Genomic DNA, 22,500 nt, shown 5'->3' with positions numbered 1-22,500 from the left:
CTGCTGGTTGACTCCTTCAACATCCAGAGTGGAGAGAAGGCTCCAGAACTCCTCCATGTCATCACCGACCCTCTCACAAAGGCAATCATCGAGGTAGGATGATGTCATCAAGGTCATGCTTTCACTCTGATGTCATGTTTAAGAATAAGAGGAGAAATAGAGGACTCAAATCCATCTCTCTCTCTTCTCTCTCTGTTCCTCTCTATCTCTCCCTCTCCCTCTATGATATCTCTCTCTCTCTCTCTGTCTCGCTCTCTCTCTCTATCTCTCTCTGTCTCTCTCTCTCTGTCTGTCCCTGTCTCTCTCTCTCTGTCTCTGTCTCGCTCTCTATCTCTGTCTCTCCCTGGCTGTCCCTGTCTCTCTCTCTCTGTCTCTGTCTCGCTCTCTATCTCTGTCTCTCCCTGTCTGTCCCTCTCTCTCTCTCTCTGTCTCTGTCTCGCTCTCTATCTCTGTCTCTCCCTGTCTGTCCCTGTCTCTCTCTCTCTGTCTCTGTCTCGCTCTCTATCTCTGTCTCTCCCTGTCTGTCCCTGTCTCTCTCTCTCTATCTCTCTCTGTCTCTCTCTGTCTGTCCCTGCCTCTCTATCTCTCTCTGTCTCTCTCTGTCTGTCCCTGTCTCTCTCTCTCTGTCTCTTAGTTGGATCAATCAGTCATCAGTGGTATTGCTTCAGGTGACCCGGATACCAGGAATAAGAGTCTCATCTTAAAATGGTGCAAAACATTCACCAATGTGGTAAGAGAACATGCTAACTACATACCAAACATACTCCAACAAGCTAACCAAACATGCTAACTACACAACAAACATACTCCAACAAGCTAACCAAACATGCTAACTACATACCAAACATACTGCAACAAGCTAACCAAACATGCTCTACACAACAAACATACTCCAACAAGCTAACCAAACATGCTAACTACACACCAAACATACTGCAACAAGCTAACCAAACATGCTAACTACATACAACATACTGCAACAAGCTAACCAAACATGCTAACTACACAACAAACATCTCCACGCTAACCACGCTAACTTCCACCACCCATACTCCCAACCACGCTAACTTCACACCACCCATACTCCAATATATTAACTACACACCAATGCATCAACATGTGTGTGTGTGTGTGTGTGTGTGTGTGTGTGTGTGTGTGTGTGTGTGTGTGTGTGTGTGTGTGTGTGTGTGTGTGTGTGTGTGTGTGTGTGTGTGTTCCAGACCCTGAGGAATGAGACGGTCCCTGGGCCAGAGAACTGCACCTCCCCAGCCCTCTGTTGGTGTTCCCCGGACCTCTGCTACACTCTACACAACATCTCAGAGACCTACAACATACAGACATGTGCGTACACAGTCAACAAACAGGAAACACTGTTCCCATGACAACTACCGTCTGTCTCAAATGACCCTATACCCTGAATAAGGCCAATGGGGCTCTGGTCTAAAGTAGTGCACTATATAGGGAATAGGGCTCTGGTCTAAAGTAGTGCACTATATAGGGAATAGGGCTCTGGTCTAAAGTAGTGCACTGTATAGGGAATAGGGCTCTGGTCACTGTGTGTGTAACCGATGTGAAATGGCTAGCTAGTTAGCGGTGGTGTGCGCTAATAGCGTTTCAATCGGTGACGTCACTCGCTCTGAGACCTTAAGTAGTTGTTCCCCTTCCGCTGCAAGGGCCGCGGCTTTTGTGGCGCGATGGGTAACGATGTTTCGTGGGTGACTGTTGTTGATGTGCGCAGAGGGTCCCTGGTTCGAGCCCAGGTTGGTGTGTGTGTGTGTGTGTGTGTGTGTGTGTGTGTGTGTGTGTGTGTGTGTGTGTGTGTGTGTGTGTGTGTGTGTGTGTGTGTGTGTGTGTGTGTGTGTTGTCCCTCCCCAGATAATGTGTGTTCTCCCTCCCCAGGTAATGTGTGTTGTCCCTCCCCAGGTAATCATATCTTTGTGAACGTGGACCTGTCTGACCTGACCATAGGTCTGATCCTGCTGGCTCTGTCTCTGCTGGTGCTGTGTTCCTGTCTCATCCTCATCGTCAAGCTGCTCAACTCCATGCTCAAGGGACAGGTGGCCGTAGTCATCAAGAAGATCCTCAACACAGGTGAGACAGAGGAACGAGGAAGAGAGGAACAATGGTGATGTGATGACGATGATGGTGATGATGATGATGATGGTGATGCTGGTGATGGTGGTGATGGTGGTGGTGATGATGGTGGTGATGATGGTGATGATGATGATGATGATGGTGGTGGTGATGATGGTGGTGGTGATGGTGGTGATGATGGTGGTGGTGGTGATGATGGTGGTGGTGATGGTGGTGATGTTGATGATGATGGTGGTGGTGGTGGTGGTGATGATGGTGGTGGTGATGGTTTTGATGATGGTGGTGATAGTGATGATGGTGATGATGATGGTGATGATGGTGGTGATGGTGATGATGATGGTGGTGGTGGTGATGATGGTGATGATGATGATGGTGGTGATGATGGTGGTGGTGGTGGTGGTGATGTGATGTGATGTCAGAGTGGTTAGAGGGACAATAGGGTAGTGACCGTTAGTACTAGGCCGGTAGTGAACTGATGGTGGTGATGGGGGATGTTCATGATGTGATGTCAGAGTGGTTAGAGGGACAATAGGGTAGTGACCGTTAGTACTAGGCCGGTAGTGAACTGATGGTGGTGATGGGGGATGTTCATGATGTGATGTCAGAGTGGTTAGAGGGACAATAGGGTAGTGACCGTTAGTACTAGGCCGGTAGTGAACTGATGGTGGTGATGGGGGATGTTCATGATGTGATGTCAGAGTGGTTAGAGGGACAATAGGGTAGTGACCGTTAGTACTAGGCCGGTAGTGAACTGATGGTGGTGATGGGGGATGTTCATGATGTGATGTCAGAGTGGTTAGAGGGACAATAGGGTAGTGACCGTTAGTACTAGGCCGGTAGTGAACTGATGGTGGTGGTGGGGGGATGTTCATGATGTGATGTCAGAGTGGTTAGAGGGACAATAGGGTAGTGACCGTTAGTACTAGGCCGGTAGTGAACTGATGGTGGTGATGGGGGATGTTCATGATGTGATGTCAGAGTGGTTAGAGGGACAATAGGGTAGTGACCGTTAGTACTAGGCCGGTAGTGAACTGATGGTGGTGATGGGGGATGTTCATGATGTGATGTCAGAGTGGTTAGAGGGACAATAGGGTAGTGACCGTTAGTACTAGGCCGGTAGTGAACTGATGGTGGTGATGGGGGATGTTCATGATGTGATGTCAGAGTGGTTAGAGGGACAATAGGGTAGTGACCGTTAGTACTAGGCCGGTAGTGAACTGATGGTGGTGGTGGGGGATGTTCATGATGTGATGTCAGAGTGGTTAGAGGGACAATAGGGTAGTGACCGTTAGTACTAGGCCGGTAGTGAACTGATGGTGGTGATGGGGGATGTTCATGATGTGATGTCAGAGTGGTTAGAGGGACAATAGGGTAGTGACCGTTAGTACTAGGCCGGTAGTGAACTGATGGTGGTGATGGGGGGATGTTCATGATGTGATGTCAGAGTGGTTAGAGGGACAATAGGGTAGTGACCGTTAGTACTAGGCCGGTAGTGAACTGATGGTGGTGATGGGGGATGTTCATGATGTGATGTCAGAGTGGTTAGAGGGACAATAGGGTAGTGACCGTTAGTACTAGGCCGGTAGTGAACTGATGGTGGTGATGGGGGATGTTCATGATGTGATGTCAGAGTGGTTAGAGGGACAATAGGGTAGTGACCGTTAGTACTAGGCCGGTAGTGAACTGATGGTGGTGATGGGGGATGTTCATGATGTGATGTCAGAGTGGTTAGAGGGACAATAGGGTAGTGACCGTTAGTACTAGGCCGGTAGTGAACTGATGGTGGTGATGGGGATGTTCATGATGTGATGTCAGAGTGGTTAGAGGGACAATAGGGTAGTGACCGTTAGTACTAGGCCGGTAGTGAACTGATGGTGGTGATGGGGGATGTTCATGATGTGATGTCAGAGTGGTTAGAGGGACAATAGGGTAGTGACCGTTAGTACTAGGCCGGTAGTGAACTGATGGTGGTGATGGGGGATGTTCATGATGTGATGTCAGAGTGGTTAGAGGGACAATAGGGTAGTGACCGTTAGTACTAGGCCGGTAGTGAACTGATGGTGGTGATGGGGGATGTTCATGATGTGATGTCAGAGTGGTTAGAGGGACAATAGGGTAGTGACCGTTAGTACTAGGCCGGTAGTGAACTGATGGTGGTGATGGGGGATGTTCATGATGTGATGTCAGAGTGGTTAGAGGGACAATAGGGTAGTGACCGTTAGTACTAGGCCGGTAGTGAACTGATGGTGGTGATGGGGATGTTCATGATGTGATGTCAGAGTGGTTAGAGGGACAATAGGGTAGTGACCGTTAGTACTAGGCCGGTAGTGAACTGATGGTGGTGATGGGGGATGTTCATGATGTGATGTCAGAGTGGTTAGAGGGACAATAGGGTAGTGACCGTTAGTACTAGGCCGGTAGTGAACTGATGGTGGTGATGGGGGATGTTCATGATGTGATGTCAGAGTGGTTAGAGGGACAATAGGGTAGTGACCGTTAGTACTAGGCCGGTAGTGAACTGATGGTGGTGATGGGGGATGTTCATGATGTGATGTCAGAGTGGTTAGAGGGACAATAGGGTAGTGACCGTTAGTACTAGGCCGGTAGTGAACTGATGGTGGTGATGGGGGATGTTCATGATGTGATGTCAGAGTGGTTAGAGGGACAATAGGGTAGTGACCGTTAGTACTAGGCCGGTAGTGAACTGATGGTGGTGATGGGGGATGTTCATGATGTGATGTCAGAGTGGTTAGAGGGACAATAGGGTAGTGACCGTTAGTACTAGGCCGGTAGTGAACTGATGGTGGTGATGGGGGATGTTCATGATGTGATGTCAGAGTGGTTAGAGGGACAATAGGGTAGTGACCGTTAGTACTAGGCCGGTAGTGAACTGATGGTGGTGATGGGGGATGTTCATGATGTGATGTCAGAGTGGTTAGAGGGACAATAGGGTAGTGACCGTTAGTACTAGGCCGGTAGTGAACTGATGGTGGTGATGGGGGATGTTCATGATGTGATGTCAGAGTGGTTAGAGGGACAATAGGGTAGTGACCGTTAGTACTAGGCCGGTAGTGAACTGATGGTGGTGATGGGGGATGTTCATGATGTGATGTCAGAGTGGTTAGAGGGACAATAGGGTAGTGACCGTTAGTACTAGGCCGGTAGTGAACTGATGGTGGTGATGGGGGATGTTCATGATGTGATGTCAGAGTGGTTAGAGGGACAATAGGGTAGTGACCGTTAGTACTAGGCCGGTAGTGAACTGATGGTGGTGATGGGGGATGTTCATGATGTGATGTCAGAGTGGTTAGAGGGACAATAGGGTAGTGACCGTTAGTACTAGGCCGGTAGTGAACTGATGGTGGTGATGGGGGATGTTCATGATGTGATGTCAGAGTGGTTAGAGGGACAATAGGGTAGTGACCGTTAGTACTAGGCCGGTAGTGAACTGATGGTGGTGATGGGGGATGTTCATGATGTGATGTCAGAGTGGTTAGAGGGACAATAGGGTAGTGACCGTTAGTACTAGGCCGGTAGTGAACTGATGGTGGTGATGGGGGATGTTCATGATGCGATGTCAGAGTGGTTAGAGGGACAATAGGGTAGTGACCGTTAGTACTAGGCCGGTAGTGAACTGATGGTGGTGATGGGGGATGTTCATGATGTGATGTCAGAGTGGTTAGAGGGACAATAGGGTAGTGACCGTTAGTACTAGGCCGGTAGTGAACTGATGGTGGTGATGGGGGATGTTCATGATGTGATGTCAGAGTGGTTAGAGGGACAATAGGGTAGTGACCGTTAGTACTAGGCCGGTAGTGAACTGATGGTGGTGATGGGGGATGTTCATGATGCGATGTCAGAGTGGTTAGAGGGACAATAGGGTAGTGACCGTTAGTACTAGGCCGGTAGTGAACTGATGGTGGTGATGGGGGATGTTCATGATGTGATGTCAGAGTGGTTAGAGGGACAATAGGGTAGTGACCGTTAGTACTAGGCCGGTAGTGAACTGATGGTGGTGATGGGGGATGTTCATGATGTGATGTCAGAGTGGTTAGAGGGACAATAGGGTAGTGACCGTTAGTACTAGGCCGGTAGTGAACTGATGGTGGTGATGGGGGATGTTCATGATGTGATGTCAGAGTGGTTAGAGGGACAATAGGGTAGTGACCGTTAGTACTAGGCCGGTAGTGAACTGATGGTGGTGATGGGGGATGTTCATGATGTGATGTCAGAGTGGTTAGAGGGACAATAGGGTAGTGACCGTTAGTACTAGGCCGGTAGTGAACTGATGGTGGTGATGGGGGATGTTCATGATGTGATGTCAGAGTGGTTAGAGGGACAATAGGGTAGTGACCGTTAGTACTAGGCCGGTAGTGAACTGATGGTGGTGATGGGGGATGTTCATGATGTGATGTCAGAGTGGTTAGAGGGACAATAGGGTAGTGACCGTTAGTACTAGGCCGGTAGTGAACTGATGGTGGTGATGGGGGATGTTCATGATGTGATGTCAGAGTGGTTAGAGGGACAATAGGGTAGTGACCGTTAGTACTAGGCCGGTAGTGAACTGATGGTGGTGATGGGGATGTTCATGATGTGATGTCAGAGTGGTTAGAGGGACAATAGGGTAGTGACCGTTAGTACTAGGCCGGTAGTGAACTGATGGTGGTGATGGGGGATGTTCATGATGTGATGTCAGAGTGGTTAGAGGGACAATAGGGTAGTGACCGTTAGTACTAGGCCGGTAGTGAACTGATGGTGGTGATGGGGGATGTTCATGATGCGATGTCAGAGTGGTTAGAGGGACAATAGGGTAGTGACCGTTAGTACTAGGCCGGTAGTGAACTGATGGTGGTGATGGGGATGTTCATGATGTGATGTCAGAGTGGTTAGAGGGACAATAGGGTAGTGACCGTTAGTACTAGGCCGGTAGTGAACTGATGGTGGTGGTGGGGGATGTTCATGATGCGATGTCAGAGTGGTTAGAGGGACAATAGGGTAGTGACCGTTAGTACTAGGCCGGTAGTGAACTGATGGTGGTGATGGGGGATGTTCATGATGTGATGTCAGAGTGGTTAGAGGGACAATAGGGTAGTGACCGTTAGTACTAGGCCGGTAGTGAACTGATGGTGGTGATGGGGGATGTTCATGATGTGATGTCAGAGTGGTTAGAGGGACAATAGGGTAGTGACCGTTAGTACTAGGCCGGTAGTGAACTGATGGTGGTGATGGGGGATGTTCATGATGTGATGTCAGAGTGGTTAGAGGGACAATAGGGTAGTGACCGTTAGTACTAGGCCGGTAGTGAACTGATGGTGGTGATGGGGGATGTTCATGATGTGATGTCAGAGTGGTTAGAGGGACAATAGGGTAGTGACCGTTAGTACTAGGCCGGTAGTGAACTGATGGTGGTGATGGGGGATGTTCATGATGTGATGTCAGAGTGGTTAGAGGGACAATAGGGTAGTGACCGTTAGTACTAGGCCGGTAGTGAACTGATGGTGGTGATGGGGGATGTTCATGATGTGATGTCAGAGTGGTTAGAGGGACAATAGGGTAGTGACCGTTAGTACTAGGCCGGTAGTGAACTGATGGTGGTGATGGGGGATGTTCATGATGTGATGTCAGAGTGGTTAGAGGGACAATAGGGTAGTGACCGTTAGTACTAGGCCGGTAGTGAACTGATGGTGGTGATGGGGGATGTTCATGATGTGATGTCAGAGTGGTTAGAGGGACAATAGGGTAGTGACCGTTAGTACTAGGCCGGTAGTGAACTGATGGTGGTGATGGGGATGTTCATGATGTGATGTCAGAGTGGTTAGAGGGACAATAGGGTAGTGACCGTTAGTACTAGGCCGGTAGTGAACTGATGGTGGTGATGGGGGATGTTCATGATGTGATGTCAGAGTGGTTAGAGGGACAATAGGGTAGTGACCGTTAGTACTAGGCCGGTAGTGAACTGATGGTGGTGATGGGGGATGTTCATGATGTGATGTCAGAGTGGTTAGAGGGACAATAGGGTAGTGACCGTTAGTACTAGGCCGGTAGTGAACTGATGGTGGTGATGGGGGATGTTCATGATGTGATGTCAGAGTGGTTAGAGGGACAATAGGGTAGTGACCGTTAGTACTAGGCCGGTAGTGAACTGATGGTGGTGATGGGGGATGTTCATGATGTGATGTCAGAGTGGTTAGAGGGACAATAGGGTAGTGACCGTTAGTACTAGGCCGGTAGTGAACTGATGGTGGTGATGGGGGATGTTCATGATGCGATGTCAGAGTGGTTAGAGGGACAATAGGGTAGTGACCGTTAGTACTAGGCCGGTAGTGAACTGATGGTGGTGGTGGGGGATGTTCATGATGCGATGTCAGAGTGGTTAGAGGGACAATAGGGTAGTGACCGTTAGTACTAGGCCGGTAGTGAACTGATGGTGGTGGTGGGGGATGTTCATGATGCGATGTCAGAGTGGTTAGAGGGACAATAGGGTAGTGACCGTTAGTACTAGGCCGGTAGTGAACTGATGGTGGTGGTGGGGGATGTTCATGATGCGATGTCAGAGTGGTTAGAGGGACAATAGGGTAGTGACCGTTAGTACTAGGCCGGTAGTGAACTGATGGTGGTGATGGGGGATGTTCATGATGCGATGTCAGAGTGGTTGGAGGGACAATAGGGTAGTGACCGTTAGTACTAGGCCGGTAGTGAACTGATGGTGGTGATGGGGGATGTTCATGATGTGATGTCAGAGTGGTTGGAGGGACAATAGGGTAGTGACCGTTAGTACTAGGCCGGTAGTGAACTGATGGTGGTGATGGGGGATGTTCATGATGTGATGTCAGAGTGGTTAGAGGGACAATAGGGTAGTGACCGTTAGTACTAGGCCGGTAGTGAACTGATGGTGGTGATGGGGGATGTTCATGATGTGATGTCAGAGTGGTTAGAGGGACAATAGGGTAGTGACCGTTAGTACTAGGCCGGTAGTGAACTGATGGTGGTGATGGGGGATGTTCATGATGTGATGTCAGAGTGGTTAGAGGGACAATAGGGTAGTGACCGTTAGTACTAGGCCGGTAGTGAACTGATGGTGGTGATGGGGGATGTTCATGATGTGATGTCAGAGTGGTTAGAGGGACAATAGGGTAGTGACCGTTAGTACTAGGCCGGTAGTGAACTGATGGTGGTGATGGGGGATGTTCATGATGTGATGTCAGAGTGGTTAGAGGGACAATAGGGTAGTGACCGTTAGTACTAGGCCGGTAGTGAACTGATGGTGGTGATGGGGGATGTTCATGATGTGATGTCAGAGTGGTTAGAGGGACAATAGGGTAGTGACCGTTAGTACTAGGCCGGTAGTGAACTGATGGTGGTGATGGGGGATGTTCATGATGTGATGTCAGAGTGGTTAGAGGGACAATAGGGTAGTGACCGTTAGTACTAGGCCGGTAGTGAACTGATGGTGGTGATGGGGGATGTTCATGATGTGATGTCAGAGTGGTTAGAGGGACAATAGGGTAGTGACCGTTAGTACTAGGCCGGTAGTGAACTGATGGTGGTGATGGGGGATGTTCATGATGTGATGTCAGAGTGGTTAGAGGGACAATAGGGTAGTGACCGTTAGTACTAGGCCGGTAGTGAACTGATGGTGGTGATGGGGGATGTTCATGATGTGATGTCAGAGTGGTTAGAGGGACAATAGGGTAGTGACCGTTAGTACTAGGCCGGTAGTGAACTGATGGTGGTGATGGGGGATGTTCATGATGTGATGTCAGAGTGGTTAGAGGGACAATAGGGTAGTGACCGTTAGTACTAGGCCGGTAGTGAACTGATGGTGGTGATGGGGGATGTTCATGATGCGATGTCAGAGTGGTTAGAGGGACAATAGGGTAGTGACCGTTAGTACTAGGCCGGTAGTGAACTGATGGTGGTGATGGGGGATGTTCATGATGCGATGTCAGAGTGGTTAGAGGGACAATAGGGTAGTGACCGTTAGTACTAGGCCGGTAGTGAACTGATGGTGGTGGTGGGGGATGTTCATGATGCGATGTCAGAGTGGTTAGAGGGACAATAGGGTAGTGACCGTTAGTACTAGGCCGGTAGTGAACTGATGGTGGTGGTGGGGGGATGTTCATGATGCGATGTCAGAGTGGTTAGAGGGACAATAGGGTAGTGACCGTTAGTACTAGGCCGGTAGTGAACTGATGGTGGTGGTGGGGGATGTTCATGATGCGATGTCAGAGTGGTTAGAGGGACAATAGGGTAGTGACCGTTAGTACTAGGCCGGTAGTGAACTGATGGTGGTGATGGGGGATGTTCATGATGCGATGTCAGAGTGGTTGGAGGGACAATAGGGTAGTGACCGTTAGTACTAGGCCGGTAGTGAACTGATGGTGGTGATGGGGGATGTTCATGATGTGATGTCAGAGTGGTTAGAGGGACAATAGGGTAGTGACCGTTAGTACTAGGCCGGTAGTGAACTGATGGTGGTGATGGGGGATGTTCATGATGTGATGTCAGAGTGGTTAGAGGGACAATAGGGTAGTGACCGTTAGTACTAGGCCGGTAGTGAACTGATGGTGGTGATGGGGGATGTTCATGATGTGATGTCAGAGTGGTTAGAGGGACAATAGGGTAGTGACCGTTAGTACTAGGCCGGTAGTGAACTGATGGTGGTGATGGGGGATGTTCATGATGTGATGTCAGAGTGGTTAGAGGGACAATAGGGTAGTGACCGTTAGTACTAGGCCGGTAGTGAACTGATGGTGGTGATGGGGGATGTTCATGATGTGATGTCAGAGTGGTTAGAGGGACAATAGGGTAGTGACCGTTAGTACTAGGCCGGTAGTGAACTGATGGTGGTGATGGGGGATGTTCATGATGTGATGTCAGAGTGGTTAGAGGGACAATAGGGTAGTGACCGTTAGTACTAGGCCGGTAGTGAACTGATGGTGGTGATGGGGGATGTTCATGATGTGATGTCAGAGTGGTTAGAGGGACAATAGGGTAGTGACCGTTAGTACTAGGCCGGTAGTGAACTGATGGTGGTGATGGGGGATGTTCATGATGTGATGTCAGAGTGGTTAGAGGGACAATAGGGTAGTGACCGTTAGTACTAGGCCGGTAGTGAACTGATGGTGGTGATGGGGGATGTTCATGATGTGATGTCAGAGTGGTTAGAGGGACAATAGGGTAGTGACCGTTAGTACTAGGCCGGTAGTGAACTGATGGTGGTGATGGGGGATGTTCATGATGTGATGTCAGAGTGGTTAGAGGGACAATAGGGTAGTGACCGTTAGTACTAGGCCGGTAGTGAACTGATGGTGGTGATGGGGGATGTTCATGATGTGATGTCAGAGTGGTTAGAGGGACAATAGGGTAGTGACCGTTAGTACTAGGCCGGTAGTGAACTGATGGTGGTGATGGGGGATGTTCATGATGCGATGTCAGAGTGGTTAGAGGGACAATAGGGTAGTGACCGTTAGTACTAGGCCGGTAGTGAACTGATGGTGGTGATGGGGGATGTTCATGATGCGATGTCAGAGTGGTTAGAGGGACAATAGGGTAGTGACCGTTAGTACTAGGCCGGTAGTGAACTGATGGTGGTGGTGGGGGGATGTTCATGATGCGATGTCAGAGTGGTTAGAGGGACAATAGGGTAGTGACCGTTAGTACTAGGCCGGTAGTGAACTGATGGTGGTGGTGGGGGATGTTCATGATGCGATGTCAGAGTGGTTAGAGGGACAATAGGGTAGTGACCGTTAGTACTAGGCCGGTAGTGAACTGATGGTGGTGGTGGGGATGTTCATGATGCGATGTCAGAGTGGTTAGAGGGACAATAGGGTAGTGACCGTTAGTACTAGGCCGGTAGTGAACTGATGGTGGTGATGGGGGATGTTCATGATGCGATGTCAGAGTGGTTGGAGGGACAATAGGGTAGTGACCGTTAGTACTAGGCCGGTAGTGAACTGATGGTGGTGATGGGGGATGTTCATGATGTGATGTCAGAGTGGTTGGAGGGACAATAGGGTAGTGACCGTTAGTACTAGGCCGGTAGTGAACTGATGGTGGTGATGGGGGATGTTCATGATGTGATGTCAGAGTGGTTAGAGGGACAATAGGGTAGTGACCGTTAGTACTAGGCCGGTAGTGAACTGATGGTGGTGATGGGGGATGTTCATGATGTGATGTCAGAGTGGTTAGAGGGACAATAGGGTAGTGACCGTTAGTACTAGGCCGGTAGTGAACTGATGGTGGTGATGGGGGATGTTCATGATGTGATGTCAGAGTGGTTAGAGGGACAATAGGGTAGTGACCGTTAGTACTAGGCCGGTAGTGAACTGATGGTGGTGATGGGGGATGTTCATGATGTGATGTCAGAGTGGTTAGAGGGACAATAGGGTAGTGACCGTTAGTACTAGGCCGGTAGTGAACTGATGGTGGTGATGGGGGATGTTCATGATGTGATGTCAGAGTGGTTAGAGGGACAATAGGGTAGTGACCGTTAGTACTAGGCCGGTAGTGAACTGATGGTGGTGATGGGGGATGTTCATGATGTGATGTCAGAGTGGTTAGAGGGACAATAGGGTAGTGACCGTTAGTACTAGGCCGGTAGTGAACTGATGGTGGTGATGGGGGATGTTCATGATGTGATGTCAGAGTGGTTAGAGGGACAATAGGGTAGTGACCGTTAGTACTAGGCCGGTAGTGAACTGATGGTGGTGATGGGGGATGTTCATGATGTGATGTCAGAGTGGTTAGAGGGACAATAGGGTAGTGACCGTTAGTACTAGGCCGGTAGTGAACTGATGGTGGTGATGGGGGATGTTCATGATGTGATGTCAGAGTGGTTAGAGGGACAATAGGGTAGTGACCGTTAGTACTAGGCCGGTAGTGAACTGATGGTGGTGATGGGGGATGTTCATGATGTGATGTCAGAGTGGTTAGAGGGACAATAGGGTAGTGACCGTTAGTACTAGGCCGGTAGTGAACTGATGGTGGTGATGGGGGATGTTCATGATGTGATGTCAGAGTGGTTAGAGGGACAATAGGGTAGTGACCGTTAGTACTAGGCCGGTAGTGAACTGATGGTGGTGATGGGGGATGTTCATGATGTGATGTCAGAGTGGTTAGAGGGACAATAGGGTAGTGACCGTTAGTACTAGGCCGGTAGTGAACTGATGGTGGTGATGGGGGATGTTCATGATGCGATGTCAGAGTGGTTAGAGGGACAATAGGGTAGTGACCGTTAGTACTAGGCCGGTAGTGAACTGATGGTGGTGGTGGGGGATGTTCATGATGCGATGTCAGAGTGGTTAGAGGGACAATAGGGTAGTGACCGTTAGTACTAGGCCGGTAGTGAACTGATGGTGGTGATGGGGGATGTTCATGATGCGATGTCAGAGTGGTTAGAGGGACAATAGGGTAGTGACCGTTAGTACTAGGCCGGTAGTGAACTGATGGTGGTGATGGGGGATGTTCATGATGCGATGTCAGAGTGGTTAGAGGGACAATAGGGTAGTGACCGTTAGTACTAGGCCGGTAGTGAACTGATGGTGGTGATGGGGGATGTTCATGATGTGATGTCAGAGTGGTTAGAGGGACAATAGGGTAGTGACCGTTAGTACTAGGCCGGTAGTGAACTGATGGTGGTGATGGGGGATGTTCATGATGTGATGTCAGAGTGGTTAGAGGGACAATAGGGTAGTGACCGTTAGTACTAGGCCGGTAGTGAACTGATGGTGGTGATGGGGGATGTTCATGATGTGATGTCAGAGTGGTTAGAGGGACAATAGGGTAGTGACCGTTAGTACTAGGCCGGTAGTGAACTGATGGTGGTGATGGGGGATGTTCATGATGTGATGTCAGAGTGGTTAGAGGGACAATAGGGTAGTGACCGTTAGTACTAGGCCGGTAGTGAACTGATGGTGGTGATGGGGGATGTTCATGATGTGATGTCAGAGTGGTTAGAGGGACAATAGGGTAGTGACCGTTAGTACTAGGCCGGTAGTGAACTGATGGTGGTGATGGGGGATGTTCATGATGTGATGTCAGAGTGGTTAGAGGGACAATAGGGTAGTGACCGTTAGTACTAGGCCGGTAGTGAACTGATGGTGGTGATGGGGGATGTTCATGATGTGATGTCAGAGTGGTTAGAGGGACAATAGGGTAGTGACCGTTAGTACTAGGCCGGTAGTGAACTGATGGTGGTGATGGGGGATGTTCATGATGTGATGTCAGAGTGGTTAGAGGGACAATAGGGTAGTGACCGTTAGTACTAGGCCGGTAGTGAACTGATGGTGGTGATGGGGGATGTTCATGATGTGATGTCAGAGTGGTTAGAGGGACAATAGGGTAGTGACCGTTAGTACTAGGCCGGTAGTGAACTGATGGTGGTGATGGGGGATGTTCATGATGTGATGTCAGAGTGGTTAGAGGGACAATAGGGTAGTGACCGTTAGTACTAGGCCGGTAGTGAACTGATGGTGGTGATGGGGGATGTTCATGATGTGATGTCAGAGTGGTTAGAGGGACAATAGGGTAGTGACCGTTAGTACTAGGCCGGTAGTGAACTGATGGTGGTGATGGGGGATGTTCATGATGTGATGTCAGAGTGGTTAGAGGGACAATAGGGTAGTGACCGTTAGTACTAGGCCGGTAGTGAACTGATGGTGGTGATGGGGGATGTTCATGATGTGATGTCAGAGTGGTTAGAGGGACAATAGGGTAGTGACCGTTAGTACTAGGCCGGTAGTGAACTGATGGTGGTGATGGGGGATGTTCATGATGTGATGTCAGAGTGGTTAGAGGGACAATAGGGTAGTGACCGTTAGTACTAGGCCGGTAGTGAACTGATGGTGGTGATGGGGGATGTTCATGATGTGATGTCAGAGTGGTTAGAGGGACAATAGGGTAGTGACCGTTAGTACTAGGCCGGTAGTGAACTGATGGTGGTGATGGGGGATGTTCATGATGTGATGTCAGAGTGGTTAGAGGGACAATAGGGTAGTGACCGTTAGTACTAGGCCGGTAGTGAACTGATGGTGGTGATGGGGGGATGTTCATGATGTGATGTCAGAGTGGTTAGAGGGACAATAGGGTAGTGACCGTTAGTACTAGGCCGGTAGTGAACTGATGGTGGTGGTGGGGGATGTTCATGATGTGATGTCAGAGTGGTTAGAGGGACAATAGGGTAGTGACCGTTAGTACTAGGCCGGTAGTGAACTGATGGTGGTGATGGGGGATGTTCATGATGTGATGTCAGAGTGGTTAGAGGGACAATAGGGTAGTGACCGTTAGTACTAGGCCGGTAGTGAACTGATGGTGGTGATGGGGGATGTTCATGATGTGATGTCAGAGTGGTTAGAGGGACAATAGGGTAGTGACCGTTAGTACTAGGCCGGTAGTGAACTGATGGTGGTGATGGGGGATGTTCATGATGTGATGTCAGAGTGGTTAGAGGGACAATAGGGTAGTGACCGTTAGTACTAGGCCGGTAGTGAACTGATGGTGGTGATGGGGGATGTTCATGATGTGATGTCAGAGTGGTTAGAGGGACAATAGGGTAGTGACCGTTAGTACTAGGCCGGTAGTGAACTGATGGTGGTGATGGGGGATGTTCATGATGTGATGTCAGAGTGGTTAGAGGGACAATAGGGTAGTGACCGTTAGTACTAGGCCGGTAGTGAACTGATGGTGGTGATGGGGGATGTTCATGATGTGATGTCAGAGTGGTTAGAGGGACAATAGGGTAGTGACCGTTAGTACTAGGCCGGTAGTGAACTGATGGTGGTGATGGGGGATGTTCATGATGTGATGTCAGAGTGGTTAGAGGGACAATAGGGTAGTGACCGTTAGTACTAGGCCGGTAGTGAACTGATGGTGGTGATGGGGGATGTTCATGATGTGATGTCAGAGTGGTTAGAGGGACAATAGGGTAGTGACCGTTAGTACTAGGCCGGTAGTGAACTGATGGTGGTGATGGGGGATGTTCATGATGTGATGTCAGAGTGGTTAGAGGGACAATAGGGTAGTGACCGTTAGTACTAGGCCGGTAGTGAACTGATGGTGGTGATGGGGGATGTTCATGATGTGATGTCAGAGTGGTTAGAGGGACAATAGGGTAGTGACCGTTAGTACTAGGCCGGTAGTGAACTGATGGTGGTGATGGGGGATGTTCATGATGTGATGTCAGAGTGGTTAGAGGGACAATAGGGTAGTGACCGTTAGTACTAGGCCGGTAGTGAACTGATGGTGGTGATGGGGGATGTTCATGATGTGATGTCAGAGTGGTTAGAGGGACAATAGGGTAGTGACCGTTAGTACTAGGCCGGTAGTGAACTGATGGTGGTGATGGGGGATGTTCATGATGTGATGTCAGAGTGGTTAGAGGGACAATAGGGTAGTGACCGTTAGTACTAGGCCGGTAGTGAACTGATGGTGGTGATGGGGGATGTTCATGATGTGATGTCAGAGTGGTTAGAGGGACAATAGGGTAGTGACCGTTAGTACTAGGCCGGTAGTGAACTGATGGTGGTGATGGGGGATGTTCATGATGTGATGTCAGAGTGGTTAGAGGGACAATAGGGTAGTGACCGTTAGAACTAGGCCGGTAGTGAACTGATGGTGGTGATGGGGGATGTTCATGATGTGATGTCAGAGTGGTTAGAGGGACAATAGGGTAGTGACCGTTAGTACTAGGCCGGTAGTGAACTGATGGTGGTGATGGGGGATGTTCATGATGTGATGTCAGAGTGGTTAGAGGGACAATAGGGTAGTGACCGTTAGTACTAGGCCGGTAGTGAACTGATGGTGGTGATGGGGGATGTTCATGATGTGATGTCAGAGTGGTTAGAGGGACAATAGGGTAGTGACCGTTAGTACTAGGCCGGTAGTGAACTGATGGTGGTGATGGGGGATGTTCATGATGTGATGTCAGAGTGGTTAGAGGGACAATAGGGTAGTGACCGTTAGTACTAGGCCGGTAGTGAACTGATGGTGGTGATGGGGGATGTTCATGATGTGATGTCAGAGTGGTTAGAGGGACAATAGGGTAGTGACCGTTAGTACTAGGCCGGTAGTGAACTGATGGTGGTGATGGGGGATGTTCATGATGTGATGTCAGAGTGGTTAGAGGGACAATAGGGTAGTGACCGTTAGTACTAGGCCGGTAGTGAACTGATGGTCGTTACCAACCAACACACACAGACAAGAGATTACCATGACTCAACGGTCATGTGGAAATTTACTGAAGTCATAACTCATTACTGCCAGTTTGACTCTAATACAGTCACTGGAACAGCCCTATGAGACTGATTGTTGTTGTTGTGGTTGCTGTCAGCCAAGCTCACTTCAGATGAGATAGTAGCCTGGACCTCCTCTGACTAACTTGTTGTTATGTTGCTAATACTTATCCAATGTTGTTATGGTGATAATACCTATTCAATCAATCCTAAAGTAGAGCCACAGAAATAGAATCAACAACTCAACCTTTACTTTGACATTGGCTGGGAATATCCATTCTAGTGATTCTATGTCTATGAGTAGATAGCCTAATTGCGCAGGAATCTGTCCAGAAGGCATATTTTACTTTTTATTTAACCAGGAAAATCCTTGAGGTTAGAAACCACATTTGCACCAGGACAGACAGTATGGACAGACCATCACGCTCCCAAGGATATAGAAATCAATGTTTGTGTTTGTGTTTGTGTAGATTTCCCGTTCCCCTTTGGCTGGGTGACAGGTTATATCGCCATGCTGGTCGGAGCTGGAATGACCTTCATTGTCCAGAGTAGTTCTGTATTCACCGCCGCTATCAATCCACTCATTGGTAAGTCTCCTCTGCTCTCCCCTTGACCTCTCCTATGCCCTCCTCTGTTCTCCTATCCTCCTCTCCTCCCTCTGGTTGCCTCTCCTCTCCTATCCTATCCTATCCTATCCTATCCTATCCTCCCCTCCCTATGGTTGAGTCTCCCCTCCTCCCCTTTCCCCTCCCTTCTGACCTCCCCTTCTCTTCTCCTCCCCTCTCCTCCCCTCTCCCATCCCTTCTCACCCTCCTCTCCTCTCCTCTCCCCTCCTCTCCTCTCCCCTCCCCTCCATGGTAAATGGAACTACAGGTTATGTCATGTTTATGTGTATGGTACTAAGTGTTCCCCTCGTGTGTAGGTATTGGTGTGATCAGCATCGAGAGGGCGTACCCTCTGTCGCTAGGGGCCAACATCGGCACGACGACCACGGCTATACTGGCAGCCATGGCAGCACCTGGAAACACTCTGGCCAACGCTCTACAGGTCACACACGCACACGCACACGCACACGCACACACACACACACACCCTACCACACACTCATCCCTCCCTCCCTTCCCCAGATCGCTCTGATCCACTTCGTGTTCAACGTGTCTGGTATCATCTTGTGGTATCCAATCCCCTTTACCCGTATCCCCATCCGATTGGCTAAGGCCCTGGGTAACATCACGGCAGACTATCGCTGGTTCGCCGGCGTCTACATAATTTCCTGCTTCTTCCTCCTGCCCCTCTTCGTCTTCGGCCTATCGATGGCCGGCTGGAAGGTGAGTGATTTGTTGATTGGTGGATGGATGGATGGATGGGTGGTTGGGCGGATGGATTGATGGAGGGATGGTTGGGAAGGTTGATTGTTTGACTGAGTGACTGTGTTAGGTGCCTCCTAAGAAGAGGTAGGAGTCAGGAGCAGGAGAGCAAGGAATTTCCAGTAGCACAGTCGTCTATTGAACGTCCCAAAACACGACAACAACAGGTGGGGAAACACACCCAACGAAGTCGCCACACAGGGAAATAAACCTACCACACGGAGGAGAAACCTCTACTCCTAAATACACTACAAACAGTACAACACCACCGCGAGGAGAAACCTCTACTCCTAAATACACTACAAACAGTACAGCACCACCGCGAGGAGAAACCTCTACTCCTAAATACACTACAAACAGTACAGCACCACCGCGAGGAGAAACCTCTACTCCTAAATACACTACAAACAGTACAGCACCACCGCGAGGAGAAACCTCTACTCCTAAATACACTACAAACAGTACAGCACCACCGCGAGGAGAAACCTCTACTCCTAAATACACTACAAACAGTACAGCACCACCGCGAGGAGAAACCTCTACTCCTAAATACACTACAAACAGTACAGCACCACCGCGAGGAGAAACCTCTACTCCTAAATACACTACAAACAGTACAGCACCACCGCGAGGAGAAACCTCTACTCCTAAATACACTACAAACAGTACAGCACCACCGCGAGGAGAAACCTCTACTCCTAAATACACTACAAACAGTACAGCACCACCGCGAGGAGAAACCTCTACTCCTAAATACACTACAAACAGTACAGCACCACCGCGAGGAGAAACCTCTACTCCTAAATACACTACAAACAGTACAGCACCACCGCGAGGAGAAACCTCTACTCCTAAATACACTACAAACAGTACAACACCACCGCGAGGAGAAACCTCTACTCCTAAATACACTACAAACAGTACAACACCACCGCGAGGAGAAACCTCTACTCCTAAATACACTACAAACAGTACAACACCACCGCGAGGAGAAACCTCTACTCCTAAATACACTACAAACAGTACAACACCACCGCGAGGAGAAACCTCTACTCCTAAATACACTACAAACAGTACAACACCACCGCGAGGAGAAACCTCTACTCCTAAATACACTACAAACAGTACAACACCACCGCGAGGAGAAACCTCTACTCCTAAATACACTACAAACAGTACAACACCACCGCGAGGAGAAACCTCTACTCCTAAATACACTACAAACAGTACAACACCACCGCGAGGAGAAACCTCTACTCCTAAATACACTACAAACAGTACAACACCACCGCGAGGAGAAACCTCTACTCCTAAATACACTACAAACAGTACAGCACAGCAACAACAGCAAACAATCCCCCACAAACACACACCCCTAGCACAGCAACAACAGTAATAATCCCCCACAAACACACACCCCTAGCACAGCAACAACAGTAATAATCCCCCACAAACACACACCCCTAGCACAGCAACAACAGCAAACAATCCCCCACAAACACACACCCCTAGCACAGCAACAACAGTAATAATCCCCCACAAACACACACCCCTAGCACAGCAACAACAGTAATAATCCCCCACAAACACACACCCCTAGCACAGCAACAACAGCAAACAATCCCCCACAAAGAATAGCAGGCAGCGGAGGTTAATAAACCCACCGAAATAAACTAATAGGACACAGGTGTAAACAAAACAGACAGACACAAACGAAAAGGAAAAATGGATCGGTGGCAGCTAGTAGGCCGGCGACGACGATCGCCGAGCACCGCCCGAACAGGGAGAGGAGTCAACTTCGGTGGAAGTCGTGACAGATTGATAGTCAATGAGTGAGTGGTTGATTGATTTTCTAAATGTATTTTTATTTCACCTTTATTTAACTCGGCAAGTCAGTTGACAGCCAAAAGGCGAAAGGCCTCCTGTGAGGAGGGGGGCTGGGATTAAAAATAAAACATTTAAAATATAGGACAAAACACACATCGCAACAAGAGAGAAACCACAACACTACATAAAGAAGGACCTAAGACAACAACATGGCAAGGCAGCAACACATGTTTTATTTTATTTTATTTATTTCACCTTTATTTAACCAAGTAGGCTAGTTGAGAACAAGTTCTCATTTACAACTGTGACCTGGCCAAGATAAAGCAAAGCAGTGCGACACAAACAACAACACAGAGTTACACATGGAATAAACAAGCATACAGTCAATAATACAGTAGAAGAAAAAAAAGTCTATATATAGTGTGTGTAAATGGCATGAGGAGGTAAGGCAATAAATAGGCCATAGTAGCAACTAATTACAATTTAGCAAATTAACACTGGAGTGATAGAAATACAGATGATGATGTGCAAGTAGAAATACTGGTGTGAAAAAGAGCAGAAAAGTAAATAAAAACAATATGGGGATGAGGTAGGTAGATTGGATGGGCTATTTACAGATGGGCTATGTACAGCTGCAGCGATCGGTTAGCTGCTCGGATAGCTGATGTTTGAAGTTAGTGAGGGAAATATAAGTCTCCAGCTTCAGCGATTTTTGCAATTCGTTCCAGTCATTGGCAGCAGAGAACTGGAAGGAAAGGCAGCCAAAGGAGGTGTTGGCTTTGGGGATGACCAGTGAGATATACCTGCTGGAGCGCGTGCCTCGGGTGGGTGTTGTTATCGTGACCAGTGAGCTTAGATAAGGTGGGGCTTTACCTAGCAAAGACTTATAGATGACCTGGAGCCAGTGGGTCTGGCGACGAATATGTAGCGAGGGCCAGCCGATTAGAGCATACAGGTCGCAGTGGTGGGTGGTATATGGGGCTTTGGTGACAAAACGGATGGCACTGTGATAGACTGCATCCAGTTTGCTGAGTAGAGTGTTGGAGGCTATTTTGTAAATGACATCGCCGAAGTCGAGGATCGGTAGGATAGTCAGTCTTACTAGGGTATGTTTGGCGGCGTGAGTGAAGGATGCTTTGTTGCGGAATAGAAAGCCGATTCTAGATTTAATTTTGGATTGGAGATGTTTAATATGAGTCTGAAAGGTGAGTTTACAGTCTAACCAGACACCTAGGTATTTGTAGTTGTCCACATATTCTAAGTCAGAACCGTCCAGAGTAGTGATGGTGGACGGGCGGGCGGGTGTAGGCAGCGATCAGTTGAAGAGCATGCATTTAGTTTTACTAGAGTTTAGGGCCAGATGGGCCAGATGTATACAGAATGGCGTTGTCTGCGTAGAGGTGGATCAGGGAATCACCCGCAGCAAGAGCGACATCATTGATATCTACAGAGAAAACAGTCGGCCCGAGAATTGAACCCTGTGGCACCCCCATAGAGACTGCCAGAGGTCCAGACAACATGCCCTCCGATTTGACACACTGAGAAGTAGTTGGTGAACCAGGCGAGGCAGTCATTTGAGAAACCAAGGCTGTTGAGTCTGCCGATAAGAGTACGGTGATTGACAGAGTCGAAAGTATTGGCCAGGTCGATGAAGACGGCAGCGCAGTACAATCTTTTATCGATGGCGGTTATGATATCGTTCAGTACCTTGAGCGTGGCTGAGGTGCACCCGTGACCAGCTCGGAAACCGGATTGCGGAGAAGGTGCGGTGGTATTCGAAATGGTCAGTGATCTGTTTATTAACTTGGCTTTCAAAGACTTTAGAAAGGCAGGGGAGGATGGATATAGGTCTATAACATTTTGGGTCTAGAGTGTCACCCCCTTTGAAGAGGGGGATGACTGCGGCAGCTTTCCAATCTTTAGGGATCTCGGACGATATGAAAGAGAGGCTGAACAGACTGTTGCAACAATGACGGCGGATA

At 49.0% G+C, this 22,500-nt stretch overlaps 1 protein-coding gene across 1 annotated transcript in view; it reads left to right on the top strand.

The window, feature by feature from the left end:
- LOC106591370 (sodium-dependent phosphate transport protein 2B) overlaps positions 1–22,500 on the top strand; it is a 54,410-nt gene that overhangs the window by 29,140 nt on the left and 2,770 nt on the right. The window contains exons 8-14 of the mRNA XM_045716298.1: positions 1–93; positions 635–730; positions 1,221–1,341; positions 1,924–2,091; positions 17,795–17,911; positions 18,247–18,371; positions 18,452–18,652. The exon at positions 1–93 is cut by the window's left edge and continues 33 nt beyond it. Coding sequence (XP_045572254.1) covers positions 1–93; positions 635–730; positions 1,221–1,341; positions 1,924–2,091; positions 17,795–17,911; positions 18,247–18,371; positions 18,452–18,652 — 921 coding nt within the window. The remainder of the gene's footprint in view (positions 94–634; positions 731–1,220; positions 1,342–1,923; positions 2,092–17,794; positions 17,912–18,246; positions 18,372–18,451; positions 18,653–22,500) is intronic.

Source organism: Salmo salar, chromosome ssa04 (genome assembly GCF_905237065.1).
Source record: "Salmo salar chromosome ssa04, Ssal_v3.1, whole genome shotgun sequence".
Classification (NCBI taxonomy): Eukaryota; Metazoa; Chordata; class Actinopteri; order Salmoniformes; family Salmonidae; genus Salmo; species Salmo salar.
The sequence above is the reverse complement of the archived record's forward strand: the minus strand, read 5'-3'. Positions and strand labels throughout refer to the sequence as shown.